General features: G+C 43.1%; 3 protein-coding genes across 10 annotated transcripts; 2 read left to right on the top strand and 1 right to left on the bottom strand.

The window, feature by feature from the left end:
- Positions 1–854: 854 nt before the first annotated feature.
- LOC140317997 (phospholipase A and acyltransferase 3-like) lies at positions 855–4,223 on the bottom strand. Of its 4 annotated transcripts, none has more exons than XM_072395586.1 (5): positions 4,119–4,223; positions 3,628–3,685; positions 3,270–3,378; positions 2,773–3,041; positions 855–1,543 (listed from the first exon to the last, which is right to left on the bottom strand). In XM_072395586.1, the coding sequence occupies exons 2-5, from the start codon at positions 3,640–3,642 to the stop codon at positions 1,421–1,423; spliced, it is 516 nt and encodes a 171-aa protein (XP_072251687.1). In that variant the 5' UTR covers positions 3,643–3,685; positions 4,119–4,223; the 3' UTR covers positions 855–1,420. The 4 variants fall into 4 exon arrangements, with proteins under 4 accessions (XP_072251687.1, XP_072251686.1, XP_072251689.1 ...); XM_072395585.1 differs by having other exon boundaries at positions 3,628–3,681; positions 4,059–4,215; XM_072395588.1 differs by having other exon boundaries at positions 4,059–4,215.
- Positions 4,224–6,983: 2,760 nt separating this feature from the next.
- Positions 6,984–11,940, top strand: ints5 (integrator complex subunit 5). The gene is made up of 4 exons (XM_072395589.1): positions 6,984–7,205; positions 8,280–8,532; positions 8,620–10,596; positions 10,795–11,940. The coding sequence occupies exons 1-4, from the start codon at positions 7,111–7,113 to the stop codon at positions 11,500–11,502; spliced, it is 3,033 nt and encodes a 1,010-aa protein (XP_072251690.1). The 5' UTR covers positions 6,984–7,110; the 3' UTR covers positions 11,503–11,940.
- Positions 11,941–13,041: 1,101 nt separating this feature from the next.
- On the top strand, positions 13,042–25,681 carry ganabb (glucosidase II alpha subunit b). Of its 5 annotated transcripts, none has more exons than XM_072395590.1 (25): positions 13,042–13,106; positions 13,912–14,013; positions 14,106–14,214; positions 14,684–14,811; positions 15,016–15,195; positions 15,358–15,423; positions 16,672–16,729; positions 16,851–16,929; positions 17,072–17,168; positions 17,272–17,452; positions 17,609–17,762; positions 18,316–18,551; positions 18,720–18,846; positions 18,978–19,057; positions 19,292–19,432; positions 19,704–19,800; positions 19,984–20,085; positions 21,081–21,324; positions 21,752–21,816; positions 22,418–22,494; positions 22,576–22,650; positions 22,741–22,854; positions 22,944–23,053; positions 23,267–23,367; positions 24,214–25,681. In XM_072395590.1, the coding sequence occupies exons 1-25, from the start codon at positions 13,087–13,089 to the stop codon at positions 24,321–24,323; spliced, it is 2,853 nt and encodes a 950-aa protein (XP_072251691.1). In that variant the 5' UTR covers positions 13,042–13,086; the 3' UTR covers positions 24,324–25,681. The 5 variants fall into 5 exon arrangements, with proteins under 5 accessions (XP_072251691.1, XP_072251694.1, XP_072251693.1 ...); XM_072395592.1 differs by lacking the exon at positions 13,042–13,106 and adding an exon at positions 13,252–13,357; XM_072395594.1 differs by lacking the exon at positions 13,042–13,106 and adding an exon at positions 13,625–13,746.
- Positions 25,682–27,411: the final 1,730 nt, after the last annotated feature.

The raw sequence follows: 27,411 nt of genomic DNA on the forward strand, positions 1-27,411 counted from the left end.
TGCCCAGGTTAGCCAAAAATAGCCATTATCCCAGCACAGGAATTGAAGATATTCAGTTTTGAAGGGGAAAAGAAAAAAAAAGCCTTATTTTAACCCAAATTCAAAGAGCATTACGGAATCAAGAGCACCAGCTTGTGCCAGATATTTGCACCAGGTCTAAGAAACCTCTTATCTTTGTGAAACTGCTCATTTGGTTTTATGAGTAACATCCATTTAAATAAGTTCCATTTTTTTCTCCTCATTGAATGGGATTTTAAGCAGTGCAATCACAGAGCCCCTTTCAGGTTAGAAGATAAAATATTCGAGTTTCACTTATCATGCTGAGCAGCTCACCTCGGCATTGAGGAAATCCTGCATGCATTTATACCCAAGATCAAAGCAAACTCGGACCAGGTGGTGCTTAATTTGTGCTGCTCAATCCACAAATCATATTGATATATAAAGTTTTGACAAACTGCACTGGTCACAAGCAAACTGGTGTACTATCAAACCTGTAAGTGCCACCATCACGTGACGTATGGGGCATCAGTATTTACAGACTGTTAAAATCCTGTCTTTATCTGTTGGAGAGATAACTGATGGCATGTAAGAAGCCTAATTAGCTCTCAGCATAGTAGATATATCTGCTCTAAGTAAGTGGTTAAATAGATAAAGCAGTTAAGCAGATGTGCACTTAAAAGGCAATCATATGGAGCAGCTCACCACTAAACACAGACATGGGACATTTTCACCATTCTGTGTTTTTATTTCGGTTGATTTCTCTCCAGAATCTGTACATCAACATAGATATTTAGTATTGTGGGGAAAAGAAGGTATCTTTCACTTAAAGCACTTCTTAAGGTCAGACAACAGTCTAGATTCACACAAATGATTCTTTATTTCAAACATTTACAAGGAAACGTCAGAGGAAGACAAAAATGGTGTAACCTCTGTGAGTTGTGGTACCACTTTCATCGTGTAAGAATATTAAGAGACACAACTGTAGAAACTTATTAGCTTATTAGGTATTGGCTAATGGAGATTCCTACTTTGACTTCAAAGTTGTTTATATTCATTGCACCTAGCTTAAATTATTTCTTCATGCAGTTAAAAACAACCATTTCTGTTCCGATTCATTCCTTCATCACTTTAGAAATATTAGAAAAGATTCCCACTAACAACATTTACAACCAACAATATCTTCATAGGAAAGCCTCTTAGTAGAATTCACCTTGGCACTTTTATTTAACTAAAACCCATTGTGGAAATTCTAAAGCTTGGTAGAAAAGGTGGAAATCGTTCCATTTTCCTGTTAGACTACATCACAGATATTCAGGTGTTAATTAGGCAGTGCTGTCTGTGATCATTTATTGGAAGTGGCCTTTAGACTTTGCTGGTGATCTGTTGATCGAGGCCATGAACCGGCCGCCGCAGGCTTCAGTCACTCTGTGTTCTTGTCTTCTTTATTTCTGCCACCGAACAGAGCTCCAGCCAGAGCCACGATACCGAAGACCGCAGCTGTAGCCATGCCTGCTATCACGACCGTCTCTCCTGCCTTACGCACCTGCAGGGGGGACAAATGTGCAGCTTTGAGCCAGTGAGTGGGGAGCATGCTGCCAGAGAACTTAGATGGAAATAAAAACATTAAAACGATCCACAACTATGTGAAATGCAGTACCTGTGTAAAAATAATTTTAGCTAGATTTCTTCAACTTGGACTCAAACGATTTCAGAACTGATCAGTTTTGGGTTATCAAGGTTGAAAGTGACTTCACAGAATGCACTACTGTCCATAACACAAGTATTGAGACACCAGTCATTGCAAAACTTCAAACAAAATTCTAATATGACAAATTGATGAAACGATGATAATGCACCATTAAAATGTTATTTCACTGTGACATAATGGGACGCATCCTTTTTTAGACATTATCAAATGCCATGAGCCAGCAAGAGAAGGTGAAAATATGGCAAAAGTCCACATTTGAGCAGAAACATTTACTCCTTGGATGTGCAAATATTGTCAGAGTCTGGAAAGGCATGTATGTAAACTGTTACGTGACGGCTGCAGAGTGGTGATCTAATTAATAAAGACAACGGATTTATGACTAAAGTCACCTCTTTCCTTTTCATGGGATTCAATTTTCTGTTATGATTTTCTAACGTCAACTGTGGAAACACCCATGTATCTGGAACCTGGTGGTCCCTGAGTACATTTGACATACTTGAGTATATATTTCAGTTTATAATAATATGCATATCTTATCAAACTGTTGTAAATAAACAAAATGTGAAGAGTTGAATATGTCACACAGCTTTTTGCAGTGCAGCAAGTGGCTGAACCCACATTTATGATGTTAGAGGCTAAACAACTGATAATAAATTCAGCTGTCTGTAGTCGCCTCACTTTATAACGGGAGGAAAAAACCTATTAGTTACTTGGAAAAGTCTGTCTCATATTTATTAGAATTATCTCATGTGTGCAGTAGTGTACAGTTTGGCTCCACCTACATCATATTTCTGTTGTTATTTCCTCATTTAACTGTCTTCCCATTTATACATTACTCCTGTAATTGCGGTACTGTTTACATTGTTTTCTTCCTCTACGTTTTTAAAATGTATTATTCACTTTATTATAATGTTTTCTGAGTTATTGTGCACAAAATCTCATCTGACACGGACACGCAAACTTGCCCTGGTCCTCTTTAACACATGTACCCTTTTCTATTTGTTACCCTATTACCAAAAAAAAGATCCTTTTCATATGTGAAGGACAGATGCGGTTCCACCCACCTGCCGGGACTCGGCCTTGCCGTAGCGCAGCTCAGTGACAAAGTGTTCGCAGTTCCCACTGAAGAGACAGTACGACAGCTCCTGGCCCACCAGCGCGCAGGCCTCCCGCACGATAACACGAACAGGGCGAGGTTCGTACTTCTTGTCCAGACTGTTGTTTACCACCCACTTATTGGTTCCCACCACATCCCAGAGCTCCTCCTTCTTCACCAGGGCCTTCTCGGTCAGGACGGACATCATACTGTTGGCGCCTGCACCTGGGACCTCAGCTGAGGACACAAACATTTGCACACACAGATATGAAATATGAAATCTCACAACACAGAACACTTTAGTTTCATTTTCTCATCTCCAGTTTCAGCATCATAACAGGTTTGTTTTGTAGCTCGAAAAGCTCCACGTCACAGTGAACGCTTGAGCTTTCACAAGCTGCGGCCTTTTGTTTTTGATTGGTATTTGGGAGTGGAGCCCAGGCTGTTGCGTGTGGGTTGACTCACAGGGTGGCGCCAAGTGTACAACGAAGCCATCGCCGACATATAAAGCCCAGTGCTGATAGGAGCCACGGAAGATCTCAATCAAGTCCCCTGGCTCCGGTTTCTCATCATACTGGGGTTAAAGGACAGACAATCAACAACGAAAACGTGTCACTTTGCAGCAGCCTGTGCTTTGGCTGGAAAGACCTTTGGTATTTTGGGTTACATAAACATAATCGAATCCCTCTAAATCAAAGCAAAGCAAATGAAGTTATGCACACAATGACACCATGGCCACTCTTTTTTAATATTGTCCAGTATGTTACATGGCTGTAATAAAAGGCAACAGAGCATCTAAAAATAGATGAACAACCTTTCTTACCAGGGTTGGGGCCATGTCAGTGTGTCCCTCCGCTGTGATACCTGAATGCTTTCACTTTCTGATTTAGAACCACAGAGACAAATCATCTTTAAAAACAATTCGTAGCACACAAAATGCGAGCTGATGCTTGCTTTTCATTAAATCACTACTTAGAAAAACACACTGCACTGAATAAAAGACACAACGTCAAGAATCTATTGTCATTTTTCTTGGACAGCGGCCTGATTAGTGTTATTACTTTGGTGTTAATCCAATCTACATGTTCAGCGTTGAAATAAACGGTATTTACACAATTCTAAAGACTAAACTATATGAATCATACAAGAGATAAAAACAAAAAAAAAGATAAAGATGAAAGTGAGCTAGTTGTTGTTTTTATCCTGAACCGATCTTTGTTTACACCAACCAAACGCCTCTCTTCTATCGCTGACCTCAGCTCAGCATCCGCGCGGCTGTCCTCACACCTCAGTCCGAGGGTCGTCACTTCTTACCTTGACTCTAACGTCGGGACCTTGTTTTAGAAGAAGGCAGAGGCCACCGCTGACGCCGACAGCAAAGCTCAGCTGTGAGCGATCAGCTGACTGTTACCCCTTTAAACCGGAGCACGTGACTTTGACGGTGAAGCGTCACCAGGCAAACGTCGAAACTCAGATTTCTTCTTGTTACATGCTGAAGAGGCAGTCTTTAAATAGGCTACACACATAACGATGCTGTTTGAACACATTCAAATGATGGCAATCGTGTTTATTATTGTGTTATTGATGTTATTGTGTTATTTATTCATTTGGTACTGGATAAGTACCATTCAATCGTTCGACTCACTATCGTTTTGCTATTTCTTTTATATTGAAATAGATTATATTTTGTTTAGGATCTTTCACACACTCTCCTTGATTTAAATGGACAGGACAAAGCACTGGAAACACCTGTCAGTATAACAGCTTCAGTCGAAACCAAAACGTCTTCTTCCATGACTTATAGTTTTTACTCCTGTCATTTTAGTCTGACCTTCTCATTGTAGTAAGACCTGGTTGCACCATATAGAGTAAAATCGCTTGATTCCAAACCCCTCTACCTTTCACGGTTTTGAGCCATAATACTCATATGATTATTATGGACTATTTGTCACACAGTACCATTGTTTTATCATAGAAATTGCTCAATGAAATGGCAGAAAGGGTACCTGATATTAAGGACTAGTGTCCTTCAGAGTGAGCTAAGCTTTATATCTATATTTTAGGAGCAATTCATTCTTATTATCATGCCACTAAATGTACCGCAGCCTGCTTTGTTTGGATGGGGATATAAGGGTTGTCTGGCACCCTTAAAGAGCAGATCCTTTACAGAGGGCAAAGATGCGTTGACCATATTTGACTCACTAATCAGAACAGGACACACCCTATGTAAAGTGCCAATGAGAACAAGATGGCAGTCCAGATAAGTTATATACTGTAACCTTTTGTGAGGAGACTATCGTGTTAAAGGCTTATCTCTGCACACATGGGTAATGATTGATCATTTCTGCTCACTCTGAAGTTTTATTATGGCAGAAAATAATGCTGGTGTGGGTACTTTCCTTTATAACACAGAGTGACGTTCACATTTGTGATGATACAGGGATTTTGTGAGTAAACTTTTTTTTAAACCTTTTTTTTCTTTCTCTTTCTTATTTTTAAATGGTTAATTGACATAATGTGCGTGAGCTCACATGGCTGACACACAAATCATTTGTTGTCCCACTGATGGTTTAGAACCACAAATTAAAATGAAATGAATACATTCGACTGGAACCACAACAGCTCTGTGAGAAAACCCACGTACACACAAACGTCATACAGAAAGGCCTCCGATGGTCAAGTTAAAAGCAGAATGAGCTCCCATTATTTCTTTATCTGCTTTTGGTTATCAACTGCTTAACATTGGGCCTCCATCTGATTTGAAGTGGGTGACAAGTCAGTTTAGCTATTTTTGTCGTTGTTTTTCTCTTAGTATTACATAACTTGTCCAGTGATATTTAGCCTCCCTCCCAGCTTCTTTTGAAATGTGTTGTTGGCATTGTATTCATTTGAGCAATTCTTCTGCTTTAACATGTGACATGTTGTCTTTGTAGAATTATTTTTGTCAAATGCAGCGTTTATAATTCATTTGAACAATTATTTTGAAATTGTATTTACATTTTGCACAATGTCTGAACTGGAACCGCAGTCTTTATAGAACTAGAGAACATGATTTGCTTTAGGATATAAGTTATTTTAGGGAAAAGAGGCTTGGTGTATTTGAGACTCAAACAGATCAAAACAGATCAAAGAGACTTTTTTTAATCAAATTTCTTCAGTGTGCTCAGATTGGAAGAAGATAGCTCTCTATCATGTTTATGCATTTATGTTTATGCATTTAGCAGATGCTTTTATCCAAAGCGACTTACAAATGAAAATATAACAAGCTATATAAAAAAAGCTAACAAGAAACTACATAGAAGGAACCCACTAGTCAGAGGTGCAGGCATAGAGGAAAGTACAGAAAGATAAAGTGCAGAGTTAGAGGGGGTAGGGAAGTACAAGGTAAGTACATCGTGTTACAAAGATCAGGGTGTTAGCACACCACAGCGGGACAAACTGGCTAAATTTTGCGACTGTATTAATAAAGAACTGATTTTTCCCATATTGTTTTTATGGCAGTGTATCATGATGGCGTAAAAATACGACAGGAGTGTCATCAGAGCACAGGATCCTCTTTATACTTCATTTAAGATGTAGAAACTGTTCTCTCATTTTGACTGGAAACTGCATTATATTAAAATTCATGTTTTTTTCTTTCTTTTTTTTAATGACTCAAAGAGGGCTGCTGAGTTTAATCTGCTCAGACAGGGAGTGCCCTAAAAACGGAAAAAACGGCGTAAAAGATAGAAAATATCAAATATTACATTGTTTATGTATTTAGCAGACGCTTTTATCCAAAGCGACTTACAAATGAAGATATAACAACTATATCAAAAGCTAACAATAAACTACATAGAAGGAACCCACTAGTCCAACTCTGTCAGAGGTGACAGAGTAGAGATAGGGTGCAGGCATAGAAGGAAGTGCAGAAAGATAAAGTGCAAAGATAGAGTTTCTTGAAGATAGACCGGGACTCCCCTGTTAAACATTAAATAAAATCAAGAAACTGTTAAATACTGAGAAAAAAACAAAAAGGGTAAATAAAAAATATTTTTGCCCATTTTCAAAGGAAATCCTAATAACTGTCACAATAAACATTTGAATCACAGAAATGGTTAAAGTCTGTGTTGGCCACCAGGTGTCGCCAGTGATCACTTCCCGTGGTTACAGGGCTTTCTTCACACAACTGCGAGGAAGTCCGTACTTCCGGCTGTGGATCGTCCGTTCGTTGAATTTTGTCCTGAATTTTGACAAAAAAAAAATACAAAAAAGCTGCCCGCGTCGAAGCCCCACGGACGAGAGGTGGATTTCATGTAATGCTTTGATGATAGACGACCAAGCGATGTCCATGGTTTTTGACGGGAGTCCGCTGAAAGCGATGCAGAGCTCGCACGGTCTCACGCCGCAGACTGCCCCGAGGTGAGCCCCGAGCAGCGGGAGGAGGCGGCTGCAGAGCTGACGGACAGCCGTACTCATTCCACACAGTCTTCTAGTTCATATCTTCTGCCATGTGTCTGTCTGTGTCGCTAAAGAAAAGCGGGTCAGAGTTGTATATTTGACAGCACTTTTCTGTGGGGACTGCTTGTGTTGAAATTTTGTGGTTTAACGACGGACTGTTGGGTGTCATAACAAACTAAAAACAGGCGGTTACAGTCTGATACGTTTTCATTTATCGTGACCAATACCCAAAAACAATGATATCACAGTGGTAAAGTCATATCAGATGGAGCTAAACAAATATCTGACACGCAGGATCCTTTAAAAAATCTATGTGATTTTGACCTCTCCCTCCATTTTAAACTAAGTATGCTTTATATTCTGTCTTTTAATGAGCAATTTGATTGGAGCAACACATTTAAAACTCTGGGGATGTATGTCAGGTTTTTTTTAAACAAAATGGTAAATTGGGCATGAACAAAAGTGCATTTGGCCCATATCTGATACCTCATTTTAAAATCTTCATCAGCCAATACCATCATGCAAAAAAGGGTTTCACATGGACTGCTTCAGTGTCCAAATTTAGTTTGTTTTTCTCTTTGTCCGATAACACTATAAATATTTTACACATTTAGTTTATACAGAATCTAAAACAAAGGAAAGTAGCTCATTCTGATATTTTCCAATACTGAAAAAAGATGGGTTTTGTCATGATTATCGTTTGATAATGAAAATTTGCTGGTTGTAGTTTCTGATTTATTCTGCTGCTTTCGTTATCGACCAGTTATCTTCTTCATGTTTGATCGGAGGTGAAACAAAAGTTTGTTGCTTATCCGGTCAGTTTAAAGGATGTAACGTTGGCCTCAGTGAAGCCTTGAGGTGGCTTTATTCTCAACTTGCTCTCACATATCAGAGACAGGAATTGATCGTTAAACTGATCCTTCTCAGTAAGCCTGACAGAATTTTGCTCTCTGCAGACACTTTCTGTCTTTTGATCACAATTTTCAGTTTGTGGATGTTAATTTTGTTTCTTCGATCCTGTCCCTCATCCTCTAGCGCCCAGGAACTGTCCCAGGAGATCAAGTCCTTCATCAGCGGTGTCGATGCTGCTCAGGGCCGGAAGCTCAGTGTCAGAGAGCACGCCCGTTGCGCCGTGCGACTGCTGCGCTCAGTCCCGGCCTGTCGAGGGGCGGTCCTGGAGCATCTGAGGGGCGTGTACGATGAGCACGTCTCTGCCTTTCTGCACAACCTGGAGACGGAGGGTAATGCCAGCTCAGGGGTCAGCTCCAACCTGGAGGACATCATACAGGTGTGTTTTCCGTTTGTGATCAGAATATCAAAGGTTCTGGTTTATTATTATATTACAAAGTTGAGTAAATACTTTTCCTGTGTGTAGGAGGTTCACGGCGTGCTCTCAGAGTTCATCCGTCTCAACCCCCGAGCCTGGGCCCCCCTCGTGTCCACCTGGGCTGTGGACCTGCTCGGCCAGCTGAGCAGCAAGCACGCTGGGCGCAGAGTGGCCCCCCACTCCTCGAGCCTCAATGAGCTGCTCCAGCTGTGGATGTCATGTGCTGCCACTCGGTCCCTCATGGAGGCCTACTCCCAGTGCCTGGCTGCGATGCTGGCCTGGTGCCCCGACGCCTGTGTGGATGCTCTGTTGGACACCTCAGTTCAGCACTCCCCTCATTTTGACTGGGTGGTGGCTCACATTGGGTCTGCCTTCCCCGGAACCATCATCAGCAGAGTGTTGGCATGTGGACTGAAGGACTTCTGCTCTCATGGCGCTAAGGACCAGGGGTTACTGGTGATGGGAGTGGAAAAAGGCAGCAGAGTTCCCAAGATTGGCTCAGTGGTGGGAATACTTGGACACCTGGCAGCACACCACTCTGACAGCATCCGGAAGGAGCTGCTCAGGATGTTTCAGGAGAGTCTGACTCCATCCAGCCCTCTTTCTCCCACCTCATCTTCAATATCTTGGGAAAGCTCCCCACAGCTTCGACGTGCCGCAGTTCCATTCCTGCTGCAGCTTGCTGCCATGTCCCCAAACCTCTTCGGTGCTGTGTCTGCAGAGCTGGTGGAGCTGCTACGCCCTCCCGTCCTGCTCCAGCTGCAGGCTCTGCTGCAGAGCCTCCCCAGAGAGGAACTGGACAACATGCTGGGGCTGGCCGTCCACCTCATCAGCCAAAGCCCCTCGGGGGGGGCTCGGGTCCTCAGATTTCTGGCAGACACAGCGACGCCAGCTTCAGTCATCATCTCTGGCCCAACCCCATCACCTCATGAAGGAGTTAGAGAGGGCTGCGACCGCCTCCTCCAGATGCTGCTCCTGCACCTCCACAAACTAGTCTTCAACCGCTCTGATGGAGTTGAGGTCAGTTCGTACAACTCAGCTTCCTCTCAGCCTCAGAGGGTCATCCCCTTCCTGGAGGAGCTGCGGTCTCATGTAGGTCAGCTGTGTTCTGAGACTCTGCGACTGGAGAGGAAGCGTCACCTCTGGCTGCACCAGCTGCTGTGCCTGCTGTCAGTCTACGGGGGACCCAGCGTAGCCACCGAGACCCTCTGCCAGCTTCTCACCCAGGCCCACAACCCAGAGGAGTTGGCTCTGGCCTGGCAGCTCCACACCACACTCTCCTCCTGCATGGCAGGACTCATTCCTGCCGCCGTGGCCCGCTGTGTGGCCCAGATCCATACTCACACTCTGGGGCCCCGGCAGTTGAGGCAGCTGCTGCTTAACCTGGCCGCAGCCATCCAGAGCCAGGAGGAGGAGAGAAGAGCACCAGCAGGGGCTCAGTCTTCCATGGCCGTCCAGGTGGGCTTAGCCGTCTCAGGACACCTCCATGATTTCTGCCCACTCCTCCTCCACGGGGACCCTGTTGTGTCTCATGCCGCAGCACGCCTGCTGTCCTGTAGCCCGCTCCCTCGCACCTCCTCCCCAGCACGCTTGCTCCTGCTCTCTCGAGCTGCTGTCACTCATTTCTTTCTGGCACTGCGAAAGAGAGGAGAAGGCGGGGCTGCGGGTAGAGATGGAGGCCAGGCAGGCGAGGCTGTGAACTGTTCAGTTTTGCTTCTGTCCCGGTTCGCAGCGTACTCCCCTCTCACTCTGAAGGCGATACTTCAGCAGCTGGTGGAGGGAGCGCTGCACAGAGGCAACGCCGACCTGTTTGGAGGGCAGATCGCAGACATGTCTGGCGCCCCTGTGCTTTCCCCGTCCGTGTCCCCTGACCTGGGAGCCTCTTTACTGGACATTAACTGTCGGTTTGGTACCACTGTTAATTTCTCTGGCAGCGTGTGGTCTGTGTTCCATGCGGGGGTGATTGGAAAGGGACTGAAGGCTCGCACCACCACACAGCTGCTTGACCCTTCAGGAGTCGTCCAGGTGGGTTCTAAGAACTGTTATTGAGCTAAGTGCGGCCAAAAAACTAATATACAGTTTATAGAGAGGGAGTTTTACATTGTGAATATAGAATATGATTCTTTAAAGCTGTCTGAAAAAGTACAGAAATGGTAGAAGTGCTGGTGTGTATTGTGTTTGTGATGCAGCTGAAACACTGACAGTGTTCCCTTCCCTCTGTAGAACATCCAGACTCTGTTGGCGGTTATTGTCCAGTGCTGCAGCTCCTCCGGTCTTAACGGCTCACGGTCACCGTCGGACCCCGACGAGCCGCTGCCCATCAACGCTGAGGCAGCCAAGGTCGTTGCTGTCACACTAGTGGAAAACGTTTGTCCAGATGTGGCCAACGGGGAGTTGTCGTGGCCCCCCGAGGAGCACGCCCGCACCACAGTGGAGCGAGACATCCACATTAGACGCTGCTTTGAGGCCCACCCTGTGCTCTTCCCCCTGCTGCAGGTGGTGGCGGCTGGACGCCCGGCTCTGTGTTACCTCTCAGCCGTGCTCAGAGGCCTCCTGGCCACTCTGCTGGCCCACTGGGAGGCATCCCGCGACGCGTCATCCACAGACTCCCCGTGGCACCTGCAGGCCTCCTGCCTTCTTGTGTCCTGCATGGGAGAAGGCCAACTCCTGCCTCCTGTGCTGGCCAACGTGCACGAAGCTTTCCCACACCTGACTCCCTTCGAGGTGAGGCTGCTGCTTCTCGCTGTGTGGGAGTACGTGAGGGGAAACGGGCCGCTGCCACAGAAGTTTGTCTTCAGTTCAGAGAAGGGCATGTTCTGCAGGGATTTCTCGCGGGATGGTGATGTGGCAAGATACGTGGCACCGATTCACAGCGTCCTCCATAAAAACATTGACAGACTGGGACACCTTTGCTGGCGGTTCCAGCTCTGAGATGAACACTGGAGGAGCAGAATAAACGGACTGTAAAACAGAGGGAATATTGCGTTAGTTCAAGAGTGGACTGGGAAGTTACTTCAATTTAGTTAAGTTTCATGAAAGTAGAGCTGTTTGCATTAGGTGTGTGCGTGTGTTTACCTTTTGTACTGTATTTTCAGACTTGATACATTTCCAACTAGTTTCTAAAAGAAAGTCGAGAGAAATGGCACGCATGTATATTATGTTAATAATATATTTGCTCTACACAAAATGGAGCCATAAAAGTGTCATTTTGGTTTGAAAGTACAACTAAAATGGTTTGTAGATTGTTTTGTATGATCTTCAGATTGTTCGCGTTGTAAAACTGCACTTAAAAACACGCCTTTCATCTCGTGTTGTGTTCTTAAATTTGTTGAAACCACTTTACAGAATAAATCCTCAGTTGGTCCTAAACAGCGACTCGAATCAAGCGTCTAGAATAATGAAGGTCATTACAGTGAGAAGTCCTATAAGGGCTTTGGTTGTGAGCCGTTTATACAGAGCTTCAACATGTCAGAGCAGTTTTTGATTTTATTTGACCCCGAAACAGAGAAGATAAGACTCACTGAGATTAACAACCTTTTGTTTTAAAGTAAACGAAGCATTCCAAGTGTGTTAAATAGTGTTGAATTTACTTTTTTCCTTTACAGATTTTTCACAAGGTTTAGAGGCCTTAAATGGTACAACTGAGCTGAAAGAAAGCAACCCCTCAGATAAATCTAGTGGGGGTGTTGATCCCTAAGTTCTAGTCAACTGAATAGGGTAAACAGCAGCATGATGCAACTCTGCTTTTGGGGGATAATTCTTAAGAAGTTTACACCACAAACCATACACTACAAATAAAGGGATGTATCTGTACTAGCCAATATCATGAGCTGCAGCATTGTCAAGAGCTGACCAATCAGAAAAGCTATACTGTTCAAGTCACATGGAAAGATTTAAAGGTTTGAAGATCCAAAACTGGATTAAGTAGGGAAAAATTTGAATTAGGGAGGATTTTGTTCATCGAAAAACTCTTATTGGAAACCCTTTTAACTACCTACTATACAGCAGGGAGTAAATTGAGTTTATTTTCAATTAAATGTGAGGCAAGACAAGGTACAAGGCAGCATAAACTACCAAGAAAAGAAATTGTTGTAAAGCTAAATATGAGTGTAAAATGAACTTTTTAGGGGTTAAAGTAACGCATTTGTAGACAGATAGGATTTATTATGGTGCTTTAGCAGTTGGTTGTGGTGTATGCTCCTTACTGGCTCTCGATGAATCTAGTGGGACAAATCCGGGATGAATGTGTGCACTTCATTGACTGGAGCTTGGAGATGACGTGTCCGTGTCTGAGAGGTTAAATATTTCCTCACTTTAATCCTCACTTTATCGTCAAGTAGATAATTAGTTTGCAAAACTGTAATGTTTTTTTTTTTTTTAGTTTGAATAGTTTCATTAGAATTTGTATTAGTTTAGAATCTAAGTACATTCATTTGGGTCAGTTGTTGAGAATCTTACTTTTTTAACGATCTTTGTTGCGGAGTGAAAGGGGCGGAGCCAAGCGGCATAATCAAGATGGCCACCGTCACTGAAAGGTAAGACAAAGCAGTTCCGTTGTTTTATCGTTCATTTATCAGCGGTTTACTTTGGCATTTGTTAGCAGAAGGGTAGAGGTTATCAATATGGGTAAACAACCAGTAAACTTGGAAGCTGTTTAAAGGTTTAATTCCCGCAGAGGAGAGCAGACATACTGGAAGAGTCGATATCCCCCTTCAATTGAATTAGCGGCTTGACAGGCTCCCTGTACCGTTGTTAACAAGGTTGGCCTTGTACTTCATTCCGAGAGGTAATGAACGCTTTTATTGCAGCCGAAAATCTTTGAATTTATGCTTATGTAAAAGGCCAGTGCTATTTCGTTGCTATATCAATACTTGGTGCATTTATGTAGTTCTGAACGCAAACTAGCTAACGCACGTTAGCTGATTTGTTAGCTAATGCAGTGTTCTGGCATTAGTCCAGGGACGTCATATCTCATCAGAGGGATTTGACGGGATTGGATATAAGCGTTCGGTGCAGAATCGGAGTCCAGTTTGATTAACAGGTACCTGGATGATGTAGATCTAATCTTGATAAGCACACTGTGTGGGTGCATCAGCAGGATGGGGAAACGGGAAATGGCTTGGCTGCCTTTCATTTGAGGACACATTTCACCACCGCGGAGCGATCAAAGTCCGGGTGTGTGTTATGTATAGTTGAACTCCCTGTCCTGCGTGCGGGCTGTAGATTGGTTAGGATAGTTTTTGGTAATTATTTGGTCATTGCTCCAACAAATCAGAGTTTTATCATTTTGGGATATGGCAGCCATTAAAGCTCACGGTGTCCTCTTGATTTCCTTCGCAGGATGGCGCCTTTCTTGGTGTTCTGGCTGGCTGTGGGCCTCAGTGGGACCTGGGCTGTGGACAAGGGCAACTTCAAGACCTGTGACCAGAGTGCCTTCTGCAAGTGAGTGCAAGAAAGAAGAAAAATAAATGCTTTTACTTCACCTTGCATGTTTCTAACTGGTGTCCACCCCTGATTGTAACTTTAATTTTAAGGCGTCAGCGAGCTTTGAAGCCTGGTGAGTCTCCTTATCGTGCCCTGCTGGAGACCATGGAGCTGACCAACACCAGACTCACCTTGCAGCTCATCAATGACAATAACAAGGTAGATCACTCTAAGCCTACACCTGCACTATTGGGCTAAGTTCTTCCAGAGCGTTTTGAGCAATTTTTTTTCAGTTATCTGACTCTTAAATCTGCTAGCATGACTTTGATATTGATAGAAAAGCTAAGAAACAAGAGGCAAACCTGAAGGTCATCATATTTCTATCCCATTCTGTATATATATTTTTTAATTGGAGTTGAAACAAATTGTGAGGTTCAACTTCCACTTCTGAAATGCAATGATTGCACCCAGAAATGAGTGATTTCTTAACTTAAATTGAAAATTAGGTTCAACTGTCACATTTGACCTGCTGTCATCAAGGTGCCTGCTCAGCGCTCCTCATGCCTCATATGTCAAAGGGTGAAATCGTGATAAGTTTGGACTTTGCAACAGTGTGTCGCAGACCCCCTCATTTGCATTTTTTGTGTTTCCTCCCTTTCCCTCCCAACCCTCTCCCCGTGGCTCTCAGGTGCGCCTGCTGCTCGAGCTCTACCGTCTCCAGGGAAACATAACCAGGGTGAAGATTAATGAGCTGAAGCCGCTGAAACCTCGCTACGAGGTCCCAGACGTGCTCGTCAGGGAGCCACCTACAGAGCCGTGAGTGTCCCGTGAGAGTTTTGTGGGGTGGGTGGAGGTTTTGATGTTGGAGTCCAACTGAAAAGATGACGAGGGGGAAAAACTTAAAAGTAACATCAAAAGGATGAATAGATTTTCCAGTACATGATGAAAGTAGTATCGGTTATACTCATTGCTGGTCCTGACTTCACTTTTCTTTCTGTCTCCGTCCTCTCTCTGCTGCAGCATGTCTCTCTTGTCTCAAGACGAGAACGGGGTGGTGCTGTCCCTGGGGGTGGAGTCTCAGCGGGTCATCGTTAGCGCCCGGCCCTTCCGACTGGACATCATGGAGGGACACGAAGTGCTGATGTCGCTGAACTCGCGCGGCCTCCTGGCCTTCGAGCACCTGAGGATGCGCAAGGACACGTGAGAATCCACGCATGCACTCACATTTCCAAATACCAGCCCTCTCTTTTAAAATCCACGTCCTCACTCGGTGGATGATTTGTTTTTGTTCCCATAATACGGTTTGTTTTTTGAGTATTGTCTCTGACTCGTTGTTCTGTCCTCTTCTCCCTATCATCCTAGTTTCTCCTATAAAGTAACTAGCACAGTGGCTAGCGTGTGGGATAATATCAAGAGGGTATTCTCTAGGTAAAGACCCTTAAGATTTGTGTGTATTCTGTTCCTTGTGCTACTGCTGCCAATAGCGACACAAATTGTAGGGTCCCCCATCTCACCAAGTTCTGTATTTACCCTCAAATGAATGTGGCTGTGAGAGGCGTGACTGAGTGTGTGTGCATGGGGGTTTTGATTTATTCTAGCTATAAAGGTGGGCTCATTCTGGCCCCGGCTGTTCGCTGTGAGACAAATGATCATTAAAATATCACCCTGATTATCAGAAAACACTTCTAAAAAAGAAAGCTACACTGCAGCGTCCGCTTCAGGCCTGGTAATGATTCTCACACCAGTCGGATCAGCGTCTGATTAACCCAATCCTGCAACCGTAGATTCACTCGAGCGCCTCGACTGAAGAGCTGATCTAACGCTGTAATTGCATGACTGACTGGGTTTCTCAATCAGCCCTGTTGAATGAATGCTTAATTTGTGAAGGCTAATGAGCAGCAAATGGAAAATGAATGCCAGTTTTGAGTTAGCGTTGGTCCAGGGTGCAGATTGGAGCTGCGTATGTCTGTCTTCGCACTCTTGTAGACCGTGTTCCCTCAGTTTAGTTTTTAAGCTCCGCTGCCCAGCTCCCCAAACCTAACAGCAACATCTCTGTTTGTGGTTATACTTCAGTCTGAAGTTTCGAAGTTTCTGTGTCAGTTGCCTTCATTTGGGGACATTTTGAACTCGAAGACGGTGCTTCTTCCGAGCACTAACAGACTTATTCGCCTCTTGACTCCTGCCTGTTTCATCACTGCAGATCATGCACTTCTGTGGCTGCTTGTGGCGACTAAAATTCGGTTGAAGCTCATGGCTTGTGTGATGGGTGTCTTGGTGCTTCACCATGGCCTGGGTTACATCTTTCTATATGTTGGATCTTATGTGTACAGGCTGGTCCTGTAAGGAGCCTTGTGGATGTTTAATGCTGCAGCCTCTAGAGCTCCTGTCCCTTTATGTTGAGCTTGAAGTAGCCACAAGACAGGGAGTTGCTCAGTCCCACTTGTCATTAAAGTCATTTAAGACCTTGTAGAGTATTGTTTTGCTTTCAGTGTGGAGTTAGGGGACAATCACCCCCCCCTCTGCTCCCCATCTGTACATCCTTTTCCTTTAATCATAGTTTGATTATCCCCACATATAATGTCACCCGTCACAATATAGTGTGACTTTGCCAAAGTGACACGTCTTTCTTTTCCCTGCATCCCCTCCCCACCTCCTCCTATCGTTTTCCCTGAGCAGCCAAGCTGAGCCGGAGGCTGAGAACAAAGAGGAGGCCGATTCGGCAAACCAGGCCGAGGTACTGCAAGATGCTAAAGATACTCATTCTCTTGCTCTGTGTATTGAAGCAGACCTTTTCTACATGCAGTCTCGATCCGCTGCTGATCGTAACTTGAATGTTTTTCCCGTTTGTCTGACAGACAACAAAAGAGGAAGAGAAAGTAGAAGAGGGGATGTGGGAGGAAACATTTAAATCGCACGCAGACAGCAAACCTAATGGTAAACCCTTCTTCTTTTTCCATTTTATTGGTCTATAACTAGTTGACATGTTTCTAAAATCATGATGATTCTGGGATTAGTCGCTAGTATTTACCTTTACTTGGCTACCTCAAACTAATTACTGGCTGTTGCTGCTCCTCAGGTCCGTCTGCTGTCAGTTTAGACTTCTCATTGCCGGGTGTGGAGCACGTCTACGGCATCCCAGAACACGCAGACACCCTTAGACTCAAAACAACAGAGTGAGTGCCAACTGTCACATTTAATACGTTTAGTTTGAATTCACATGGAGGCTGTATTGTTGGCAAAGGAACAGATTGAAACATTTGTTTTTCTTTGTTCTAGTAATGGAGATCCATATCGGCTCTATAATCTGGATGTCTTCCAGTATGAATTATATAACCCTATGGCCTTGTATGGGGCTGTTCCAGTTATGTTGGCGCACAACCTCCAGCGGACTACAGGCATCTTCTGGCTCAATGCTGCAGAAACTTGGGTGGATATAAGCTCCAACACAGCTGGAAAGGTACTTTATTTTTCTTTCCTCCTCTAAGCACTGTGTCGTCTTTAACCCGAGTTTAACTGCAAGGGCTTATTTAAGGTGTTAGTCTCTGTTTTCTGGGCAATAGTCATTTAAAAAGGGCTGCTTATCGCGCCTTCTAACAATTGTGCCTCTCTCCAGACTGTTTTTGGGAAAATGCTGGATTATGTCCAGGGCTCCAGTGAGACACCTCAGACAGATGTTCGTTGGATCTCTGAAAGTGGCATCATCGACGTCTTCATTATGCTCGGACCAACTCCCAAAGATGTCTTCTCACAGTATGCCTCTCTAACAGGTGGGAAGATGAACTTCTGGTCGTACAAAGAAGATTTGGACTGTTCGATCTCATTTCATATCTGTATGTGCCTCAAAGGATGAGACTAAGAAGTTCATGGACATGGTTTTCCAGTTTGAAATATTTTTAAAGGGTGTTTTAATTTTCTAAGGTTCAAATTGAGCTGCTCTGGTGGTCTTAACTTGTTGGCGTTTTTGCAGTTAAGAGTACTGGAATCCTAACTGCATTTCTAAATATGCTTATGTGCATGAGAATGTTACTGCATTTTAAGAGATAATTGATCAAATTTGGTTTATAACTTTAAGAACTTTTACATGTATGATGAAAATAGAATTCATTGATGCATTTACACTTTGCTCATTGCTTAAAGTTTGTGATTATGATTAACAAAATATAGTTAAAAGACCAGATTCAAGGAAAAAGTCATCATGAGCCTCTGAAAGGAGTGTTTTAGTCAGACTGTATATTGATTTGTTTCCTGCAGCCCATAAAAAAAGGTCAGCTTCTCCTCTCTCCTCATCTGACATCCTCCTTGATTTGATTTGTCCATCAGGCACCCAAGCCTTCCCTCCCCTTGCTACCCTGGGCTACCACCAGTGCCGCTGGAACTACAACGACCAGGAAGATGTGCGTTCGGTGGACGCCGGCTTCGACGAACACGACATCCCCTGTGACTTCATCTGGCTCGATATCGAGCACACAGACGGAAAGCGCTACTTCACCTGGGACCCACACAAGTTTGCAACACCGAAGGAAATGCTGCAGGGCCTCGTGGACAAGAAACGCAAGGTGCACACCGCAAATAGTCCACCTCCACTGTACTGCCGCACAGCGCTGGGATCCTCAGTCTCTGCTGCTAACTCGCTTGAAATCTTTGCAAATGAACAGTCTGCGGCCTGTTTAGCAGTTTCCGCTCCTTCTCAGACTTGCAGCTCAGTTTTCTTTAATTTGTTTTAGATGGTTGCCATTGTGGACCCTCACATCAAAGTGGACACCAACTACAAGATCCATAACGAAATCCGTTCTCGGGGTTTCTACATCAAGAATAAAGATGGTGGGGACTATGAGGGCTGGTGCTGGCCTGGTAGGAGACTTATAACTCTACATTATTCACCTGAAAATGTTGCATTTCATCACCTGCATGTTGACTAAGAGCAGCACGTTTTTCACTGTGCAATAATCCTCATTTCTTTCACATCTCTCCCTTTTCTTCAGGTAGCGCCGGTTATCCAGACTTCACCCGTGCTGACATGAGGGCCTGGTGGGCCAGCATGTTCGCCTACGATCAGTATGAGGCGAGTCATAAAGTACTTGAGCTAGAAAAATGATCAAAAACGTAGCGTCTCAGCTGTGCAGTATGAGAACTGCTCATCTTCAGCTCTGTAATATTTGCATTGTTTCACATGAGAGTTTCTGGCAACCTTAGTTTTCACCTGTTGGCTTCAGACATGTGGCGGTATTTTTCATTTCAGATTTATTAAGAATTTCTTTTTGATTTAAATTGGCTCTTTCACTCTTTCTCCCTGCAGGGCTCCATGGAGAACTTGTACACATGGAACGATATGAACGAGCCGTCGGTCTTTAATGGGCCGGAGGTCACCATGCACAAGGATGCAATGCACGGAGCCTGGGAGCACCGTGACGTGCACAACTTGTACGGGTTCTACGTGGTGAGTGTGCGCCGTTTGACCACGTCTAATTACATCTTATGTTTTTATTGTTTATTTTAGCATACTGTTGGCTGTAGCTGCTTGTCTCGTGGCTGCTAACTTAATTATCAGCTAAGAGAGAAATGTGGGACCATATTTGTTTTTGAATGAGACTGAAAATGTGCTGAGCTGTAAACCAAAAGGTTTTACATTGTATACTGCCTCAGAAGTTTCCCTTAGAAAGCTATTCCCTGTTTTCCTTTCCACCCACTGACCTCTTCATGATCTACAGCAAATGGCCACAGCAGAGGGTTTGATCCAAAGGTCGGGGGGAGTGGAGCGACCGTTTGTCCTGACCAGGGCTTTCTTTGCTGGGTCACAGCGCTACGGTGAGCCCTTGACTTCCTTTACTCCCAGAGTGGCTGCTGATGTAGAGTTGGTATCGCACACTAAACTGGGTGTTTCCATTTGCTGTTGTCTTTGTTTAAAGTTCATTTTGGCGAGACAGGAGTCGAGGCGCACATTGAACTATTTTAAGCAATCTTTTTTTTTTTTTTTGTGTGTGCATTCAGGTGCTGTGTGGACTGGAGATAATGCTGCTGATTGGGATCATCTGAAGATCTCTATCCCCATGTGTCTGAGTCTAGGACTGGCTGGAATCTCTTTCTGTGGTGGTGAGTATGACCATCTTAAGTTTGAGTTTTATCTCTCTGGTCTTTTTATTATACATCTTATTTACATTCATGCAGTTGGCAGACGCTTTTATCCAAAGCGACTTACACTCGTGTCCCAGGTGGACAGGTAGCATGGGGGGGTCTTGCCTAAGGACCCCTACTGCAGGTAGTGTCTTTCATGCAGGGTTGTCATGACAGTGTATCAGCACTCTGAACTCGACTGAAGCTGCTTCACGTCATGTAGAAATCACAGCGAATGTCGCTGTGACTTTGGTATAATCGCATATAAATCCTAAAAAACATTGATTCAATATGGTCGCATCTGTTGAAACAGCGACGTAATTAATAATGCATCCATGTTTCTTCGTATGTGTCAGGAAATGTTTGTTTTTTATTTATTTTTTTATAAATCCTTAAAAACTATACACTGTTCCACGGACAAGATTGGCAAATAGCTTCAATAATTTAACATCTTTATATCGGAAACGCTTCCAGTGCCCTTTCGAGCTGAAACTGAACCATAATGGACGGGTTATGAAACGCAGTCTGCTGCCTTAATTAGATCGTCACAAGGCGACTGTGAAACTGAGCTGTTTTTGTTGGGGGGTGGGGAATGCATCTAATAAAATCAACATTGTGAAAATAATTAAAATTAGTATATTTAGGCACAGATCTCTCTGTACTGTTTCGTAATGTTGGCACAGAAACGAGCAGGACGTGTTAACCACTGTGAAAGCAAATGTAAACCAGCTGCAGTTATATTTAAGTCATATCGCCTCACTTACTGTTCAGAGGAGGACGCTTGTTCAAGATAAGATTTCTTCTCGTTCCACTTTCATTAAAGAAAATAGATTTTTGCATAAATGTGTCTTGCATTTAAAGGAAGAATTCCACTTTCATGCCAGAAACTCAAAATGGAGGATCTTGTGGGAGTTGTTTATCCCAAAGTCTCTGAACAGCCCAGATTTGAACAGTTGCCACCTTCTGTCTCACAGCTGACGTCACTGGTTTCTTCAAGTCTCCGAGCACTGAGCTGCTGGTGCGTTGGTACCAGACCGGGGCTTACCAGCCATTTTTCAGGGCCCATGCCCACCTGGACACACCTCGCCGCGAGCCCTGGCTGTTTGGGCCAGAGAACACGGCTCTGATCCGTGAAGCTGTGCGCCAGCGCTACACGTTCCTGCCCTACTGGTACCAGCAGTTCTACCACACCCACCGCACCGGAGAGCCCGTCATGAGGTGAGGACACGCAGGAAGCGTAGTTTGTCTCGCATATTTTTGTTACTGAAGTGGTTGGTGAGAAAACCATCACAAACAGGCACAAGTTCAGTTTATTCAACCAGATATAATTACGTGATAGTCTCATTAAAAATGCTTCTGATTCTCAACCAAAACTACTTCCTGTTATTGCCAACAGTTTTCCAAGTAGAACTTTTTCCCTTTTGCTATTAATAAGCCTAAAGTAATGACACACACACATTGTTGTACTAACATTTGGAAAAACTGTGCAGTAATCTGACTCATCAGAGTAAGAAAACCAGTGTTTTTATATCGCTGAATTACTTATTACTTTTTCTCTAACAGAGAAACAAAGATGTAAAGCAAAAGAAAGGTTCCTATTATAATCATGCATGATATTATATTTACACGTGCATCTCTGTTTCAGACCACTGTGGGTGGAGTATCCTCAGGATCCTGCTACTTTTGCTCTGGATGACGAGTTTTTGATCGGTGAGACACAAACTACTAAAAGAGAAGAGATCACGTCACAATTCTAGTTAGAAAATGTCTTCAAAGCTATTTTAGTACAGTGATTTAGTGAAGTGACTTTACTTCTAGGGGATGAACTCCTGAGATGAATACCAGCCGCATCAGCTGCTCTTCTTGGCCTCACAGAGCCTTTTAGTGACTTTCAGTTTCATTTGTAGCTGCTTCTCAGTGTTGGTTTTAGTTTTCTCTCACTTCTCTCATCGTGCCATTTTTAACTCTCAGCAAGCAGGTGTAAAATGACTTCCTACAAGCTGCTTTGCTGCAGTTAGTGGACAGAAATTGTTAGAAACAAGCTGGTGAGAGTTGGACTTATTTCTGTCAATTATTTGTTGTTCTGTGACCCCGTGTAATCATTTTTAAGATACTTTATCAATAGAGGGTAATATGTAAGTGTTGTGCTATTAAGTGGTTTCTGCTGCCACCTAGTGGCTGATGACAGTTAATGCAGGCTTATGGGAAATAAATGTGATGATCGGAACCACTGACGGGTGGAGAATATCTGCAGCTCAAAAGACCGATATGTTGGGAAACGGTTATCTCATGATGCTTAACTCTGCCGCAGGGCGAGACCTGTTGGTGCACCCAGTTACTGAAGAGGGAGCCAGGGGAGTCACCGCCTACCTGCCTGGGAAAAACGAGGTAAAACTTTGGCTTTAACAGGCATTACTATTATCTTTTGGTTTCAGCTGGTCTTGTCTTAACCTCTCTGTGTTTTCTTAGGTCTGGTTTGACATCCAAACCTTCCAGAAGCACAATGGGGCCCAGAGCCTTTACGTCCCTGTCACCATAAACTCTGTAAGAGTCGCACTGAAATGGCAACAGCACCCAATCGAAATGGTAAACCACTTTGTCACCTTTTTGCTGATTGCTGTGTTTTGTTGTCAGATCCCGGTGTTCCAGCGCGGCGGATCGATCATTCCCAGGAAGCTGCGGGTTCGCAGGTCCTCCACCTGCATGGAGCATGACCCTTACACTCTGTATGTGGCTCTAAACACTCAGGTAACTAAACTGAACAGCCTGCACGACACACCTGTTCTCCGTTAGGCGGCATTGTCAGGATTTAAGTTTTGACTTTTTTTGTCTGACAGAGAACCGCGGAGGGTGAGTTCTACATAGATGATGGCCACACCTTCAACTATGAAAAAAAGGAATTCATCCACAGGAGGCTGTCCTTTGCCAGCAACATCCTTTCTTCTGTGTAAGTGATAAATATCTGTCTCCTGCCTCTCTTTATCAAGAAACAGGATGTTTCTGAGCATTTCAGATCTGCACACAGTGAAACAACAACAGGTTCAGGTTTAGGATATTCAGGAAGCTGCTTATAACTAATGTTCCGGGAGATTCTTTAACTGCTGCAGTGTTATACCTCATAATGTTTGAATATTAAGTCGAGCCCCTGCCTGCTCCACAGTAACCTCGTTCCTGATGCCCACTTTACTACCAAGTCCTGGATTGAACGTGTCGTCATACTGGGAGCCAGTAAACCCAGCAAAGTTACCCTCAAGACTGCAGGTGGGTGACCTTTTTTTTTTTTTTTTTCCTCACATGAGCTGTACAAAATAACTGACAGTTTATTTTCTTTAGTGAACAAAGTTAAGTGTCACACATCAAATGTGACATCATGAAAAAGCTCTGTGATATTTAGCTGTTAGGATTTTCATACGGTTGTCTTTTTATGCCTTGTCTCCATTGCATTTTACTGAAATTCCACTTTCAAGACACTCCAAACTGTAAAGCTTCAATGATTTATCAAGATAGAAATAAATCAAACAACAAAAGCAAAACATATTATTAGGTTAAGTGATGGTATATAATAGAAATCAGTAAAGATATAAATGTATAGGAAGGAGGAAAATTAGTGTTAGGAACAGTTCAAGATGACTTTACAAACTATCTGAAACCATGGTAACCAAAGTTATCTGTCGGGGTAGTATAAAGATCATTGCCCTCATCATGTCTCTAGCCTTTTCTCTTTGCCATGACTCAATGAGGTTTGGGACACTGCCTGATTTGGTCTGTCCTGAATAATAGCACAAAAAAAAGATAAGTGTCTCACTTTACTCATCTTCTCTGAGAAGTGTGCTTTAATTTCCTCCACAAAACCTGATTTGAGTGCAGCTGTTGAAGTCCAGATAGAATTATATAATGGGATTTCAGTGAATAGACACGAAACAGTGGACCTAATCTGGGTTATGAAATCACTCTGCTGTCCAAAAGGCAGCTTTAGGACTTCCAAGATCAAAGCATCTCATTAAGAAAGAAACGTATCTTAATCTGTCAGGGATTCTGAGCGTCTGAGGTTATAAGCATGTTTTTTTGGGGGGATAAGTTTCACAGTTCTTCTCTTCCTTTTCGCAGATGGTCACGAGAGCCAGCTAGAGTTCGATTTTGATGCTTCCATGTCTGTTGTGACGCTCCGCAAACCTGGCATGAGCGCAGGAGAGGACTGGACCGTGGCGCTTGCGTAACAACGGAGAGGGGAAGGAGAGAATGACTGAACAGGACGAAGTGGAGTTAGGAGGGAGCCAACACAAGGTCCCAATTGAGACAACAGAAAGTCAACAGAATACCCGATATGGACATAAAGGCATAGATCCATACACTGTTTTCATCCACGCACTCCCAAACCCATTGAAACCTGTTGGTCCACTTCTGAGCCACTTCTATGTCATTTCCCTCTTGCTTAGTCGCACTGTAACGCCTGATAGTAGGGGTTCAAGGTTACTACTTGGTAGACAATTATGTTTGTCACATTTTTCAGATAGGTAACAACTGAGTGGTTCAAGTCATGTCGTTTTTATGAATCCTCAGGATGACCGAGATGTTTTGTTTTCCCCCCCTTTTCTTTCCTTTAGGAATCTCCTCCTAGTTTCTGTCTGCTCACTGTAGGGGGTTGTTGGGCTTTTAAAATGAAGGTTTACATTCAAAACACATGCTCCACCTGCTGCTGATTCTGCCACTATCATTCAAAAATGAATGCCATTCCTCCGGCCTTAAATCAGCTAAGAGCTCGGCCTTCTTTACTCGTGCCACATTTCATATCAAGGGAGGGCTTGCCAACATCTTTCTCTGTTTTCCTGCACTAAACCTTCATCCAGTGTTTCGTTTTTTTTTTCTTAATGCCACTAAAAGACATTTTTATGTATCAGTTCGGGCCGGTCCATCCTTATATAGCCCATTTCTGAATTCCTCAGTGGTAAATTTGATAACAATCACTCAGCGTTGGAAATGATGAGGTCATTCAGCTGCTGCACAGGGAGGGGATTTTCAGCTGTTTTGAACAAACTTGACAGTCAGGAATCACTTCAGGGGACTTGTCCACTGATGTGCTTTCTGTTTTTATCAAGTAAAATTTCCAACTTGGTTCACTAGGCTACTTTTAATGCACTCAAGGAAAGGTGAAAACTTAAATTGTTTAGATTTCCATGTTTTTCTGGGTATTAGGACAGTCCAAACTTTCCAGTCATTTGGATCTTGATTAACAAAACCCAAATCCTTCATAAAGGCTCAACTGAAAAATATTTACTTAAAGCCGGTCTGATCTACAGAAACATCTGTCCTAAATGTCCACAGAACAGTCATAAAGACAAATTATTCTCTGGAAACTGGTCTATGTCCTGTCTGGTTAAATCATTGATATTTTTAGGGATTTTGTTCTGTGAGTTTGTCTCTAATTGTTTTTATGATCATAAATGTACATGTCGCTGTATTTTTGATGGCTTGAACTGGTGGAAATGGAAGTAAATGGTTGCACTTCTGCTGTCAAACTTGTCAGATGTACTCTAACAAATGAGACCAAGTGAAAATAAAGTTGACCAAATGTAAAGGAGATTTGTTGTTTTGATTTAATCAGTTCAGTTTATTTGTATAGTGCTAATTCACAAGTAATCTAAGGGCACTACAGACGGGGTACACAAGGTCCATACAAGTCCAGTGAAATACAATCCACTTCATTATAGTCTTATTCATATAAATGTTGACTCATAAAAAGTTTTCCAGCTACGGAAACCAACAGATAACCCAGAATCTTCAGTTTGATTCAGACCCTTGTCACATGGCAATAGGAGACAGATGAAACCGGCTCAGAAAGGGTGGGCAGCTGCCTCTGCTGGTTGTGAAGGCGAGAGAACAAGACAGATGCCAACAAACACAAAACACCAGGCCAGGGAAACCTGCTATGAGAAAAGAAAACCATAAAGGAACTCAACCATTGTGCCTAAACCTATGGAAAAGGTGCTCCTTGCATCATGAGAGGTCCCCAAGCAGTCTAGGCCTAAATCTATCTACCTAAATCATCTAAAGGGATGGATGAGGGTCACCTGTGCCATCCCCAATTATACATTTTATCAAATAGGAAAGTTGAAAGCCTAATCTTAAAGATAGAGAGGGTGTCTTAAACCTAACTGTCAGCTGGTTTCTTGAGAGGAGCCTGATAACTGAAGGCCACACCTCCTATTCTACTTTTACAAACTCTGAGAACCACAATGAACCTGCAGACTGAGAGAAGTGCTCTGCTTGGGGCTGTTCTTCAACTGTGAGGTCCATAAGATACAATGGAGGTTTGCTCATTAGGAGCTTAATTTGTGATTCCTAATTTTGGCAATGATATAAAGGGTGAGAGAGAGCAATCCAATAAACTTGGAAAAAATATATTACCTGTTCAAATATAGCTCAAAGTGACCTCACAGATAGTTATTTTAAGATAGCTGCAACATGATGAGAGATAAATGCATTTTTGGTAGAAGTTGGTTAATTATCTGTTGTTTAGCCCTGTTTCCTATTTGAAGTTGCTGTAGCTATACTGGGGCAGGCAGATTGTTTAAATCTTATTATATTACTATTGAAATATAAAATATTTTCACTGAATAAACTAAGTTGTACAATTCATAGAACTGCTGAATTCCTAAAAAATGAATGTCCTCTAGCGCTTATATATATGAGACGTAAAAAACTTAGAAACACGAATCTGCGTTTTAAATCACATCTAAGAGAGTTTAGTTAAATACAAACAAAAGCATTGTCTGAATGAAAAATTAGTTTACTAGCTCTTTGACAGTCATGAATAGCATTCAAAAACAAATAACAAAAACCTAACTAAATATGCTAAGTCAAAATAGCTTCTGCAATTAGCTAACTTGAATTATTATTTTGTGAATTAATACAAAAAAATTGATTGATCAAACTGAAATAGCGTAAATCTGTTTTGAATGTTGGGTTTAAAACCAGTTATTTTAAAACTTTTGAACTTTTTATTGGTCCCAGTGTGCTAAACAGGCACTTCACACACCCACCAAGTACGGCTCACACAAACTTGGTGCTGCACGAAATTAACCAATCAGAGGAGAGTGAGCTTTTAAATCCAATAATATATAAAGAAATTAACAACGATATGTCCAGAATTAATTCGTATATTGACAACGCGAAACAACAAGTCTTTAGTTGATAAATAATGATATACAGTAATTATTATTGCCACAGTTTCTGTATTTTTTGAGAAAACGTGTAGTTATGGTTATATGGCAGTTCTTTCCCGTCGATGTCTTGTCGTGCGTGGAT

The sequence above is a fragment of the Leuresthes tenuis genome, unplaced genomic scaffold (genome assembly GCF_036924035.1).
Source record: "Leuresthes tenuis unplaced genomic scaffold, fLeuTen1.0.hap1 SCAF_11, whole genome shotgun sequence".
NCBI classification, from domain to species: Eukaryota; Metazoa; Chordata; class Actinopteri; order Atheriniformes; family Atherinopsidae; genus Leuresthes; species Leuresthes tenuis.

Coding starts and splice junctions, on each gene's coding strand:
- LOC140317997 (XM_072395586.1), bottom strand. Junction 3,042..3,269: donor TGTACACTTGGCGCCACCCT/GTGAGTCAACCC, acceptor TTGTGTCCTCAG/CTGAGGTCCCAGGTGCAGGC. Junction 1,544..2,772: donor GCAAGGCCGAGTCCCGGCAG/GTGGGTGGAACC, acceptor TCCCCCCTGCAG/GTGCGTAAGGCAGGAGAGAC.
- ints5 (XM_072395589.1), top strand. CDS start 7,111: ATGATAGACGACCAAGCGATGTCCATGGTTTTTGACGGGAGTCCGCTG. Junction 8,533..8,619: donor ACCTGGAGGACATCATACAG/GTGTGTTTTCCG, acceptor TCCTGTGTGTAG/GAGGTTCACGGCGTGCTCTC. Junction 10,597..10,794: donor ACCCTTCAGGAGTCGTCCAG/GTGGGTTCTAAG, acceptor TTCCCTCTGTAG/AACATCCAGACTCTGTTGGC.
- ganabb (XM_072395590.1), top strand. CDS start 13,087: ATGGCCACCGTCACTGAAAG. Junction 16,930..17,071: donor CGCAGACAGCAAACCTAATG/GTAAACCCTTCT, acceptor GCTGCTCCTCAG/GTCCGTCTGCTGTCAGTTTA. Junction 17,453..17,608: donor GCTCCAACACAGCTGGAAAG/GTACTTTATTTT, acceptor GCCTCTCTCCAG/ACTGTTTTTGGGAAAATGCT.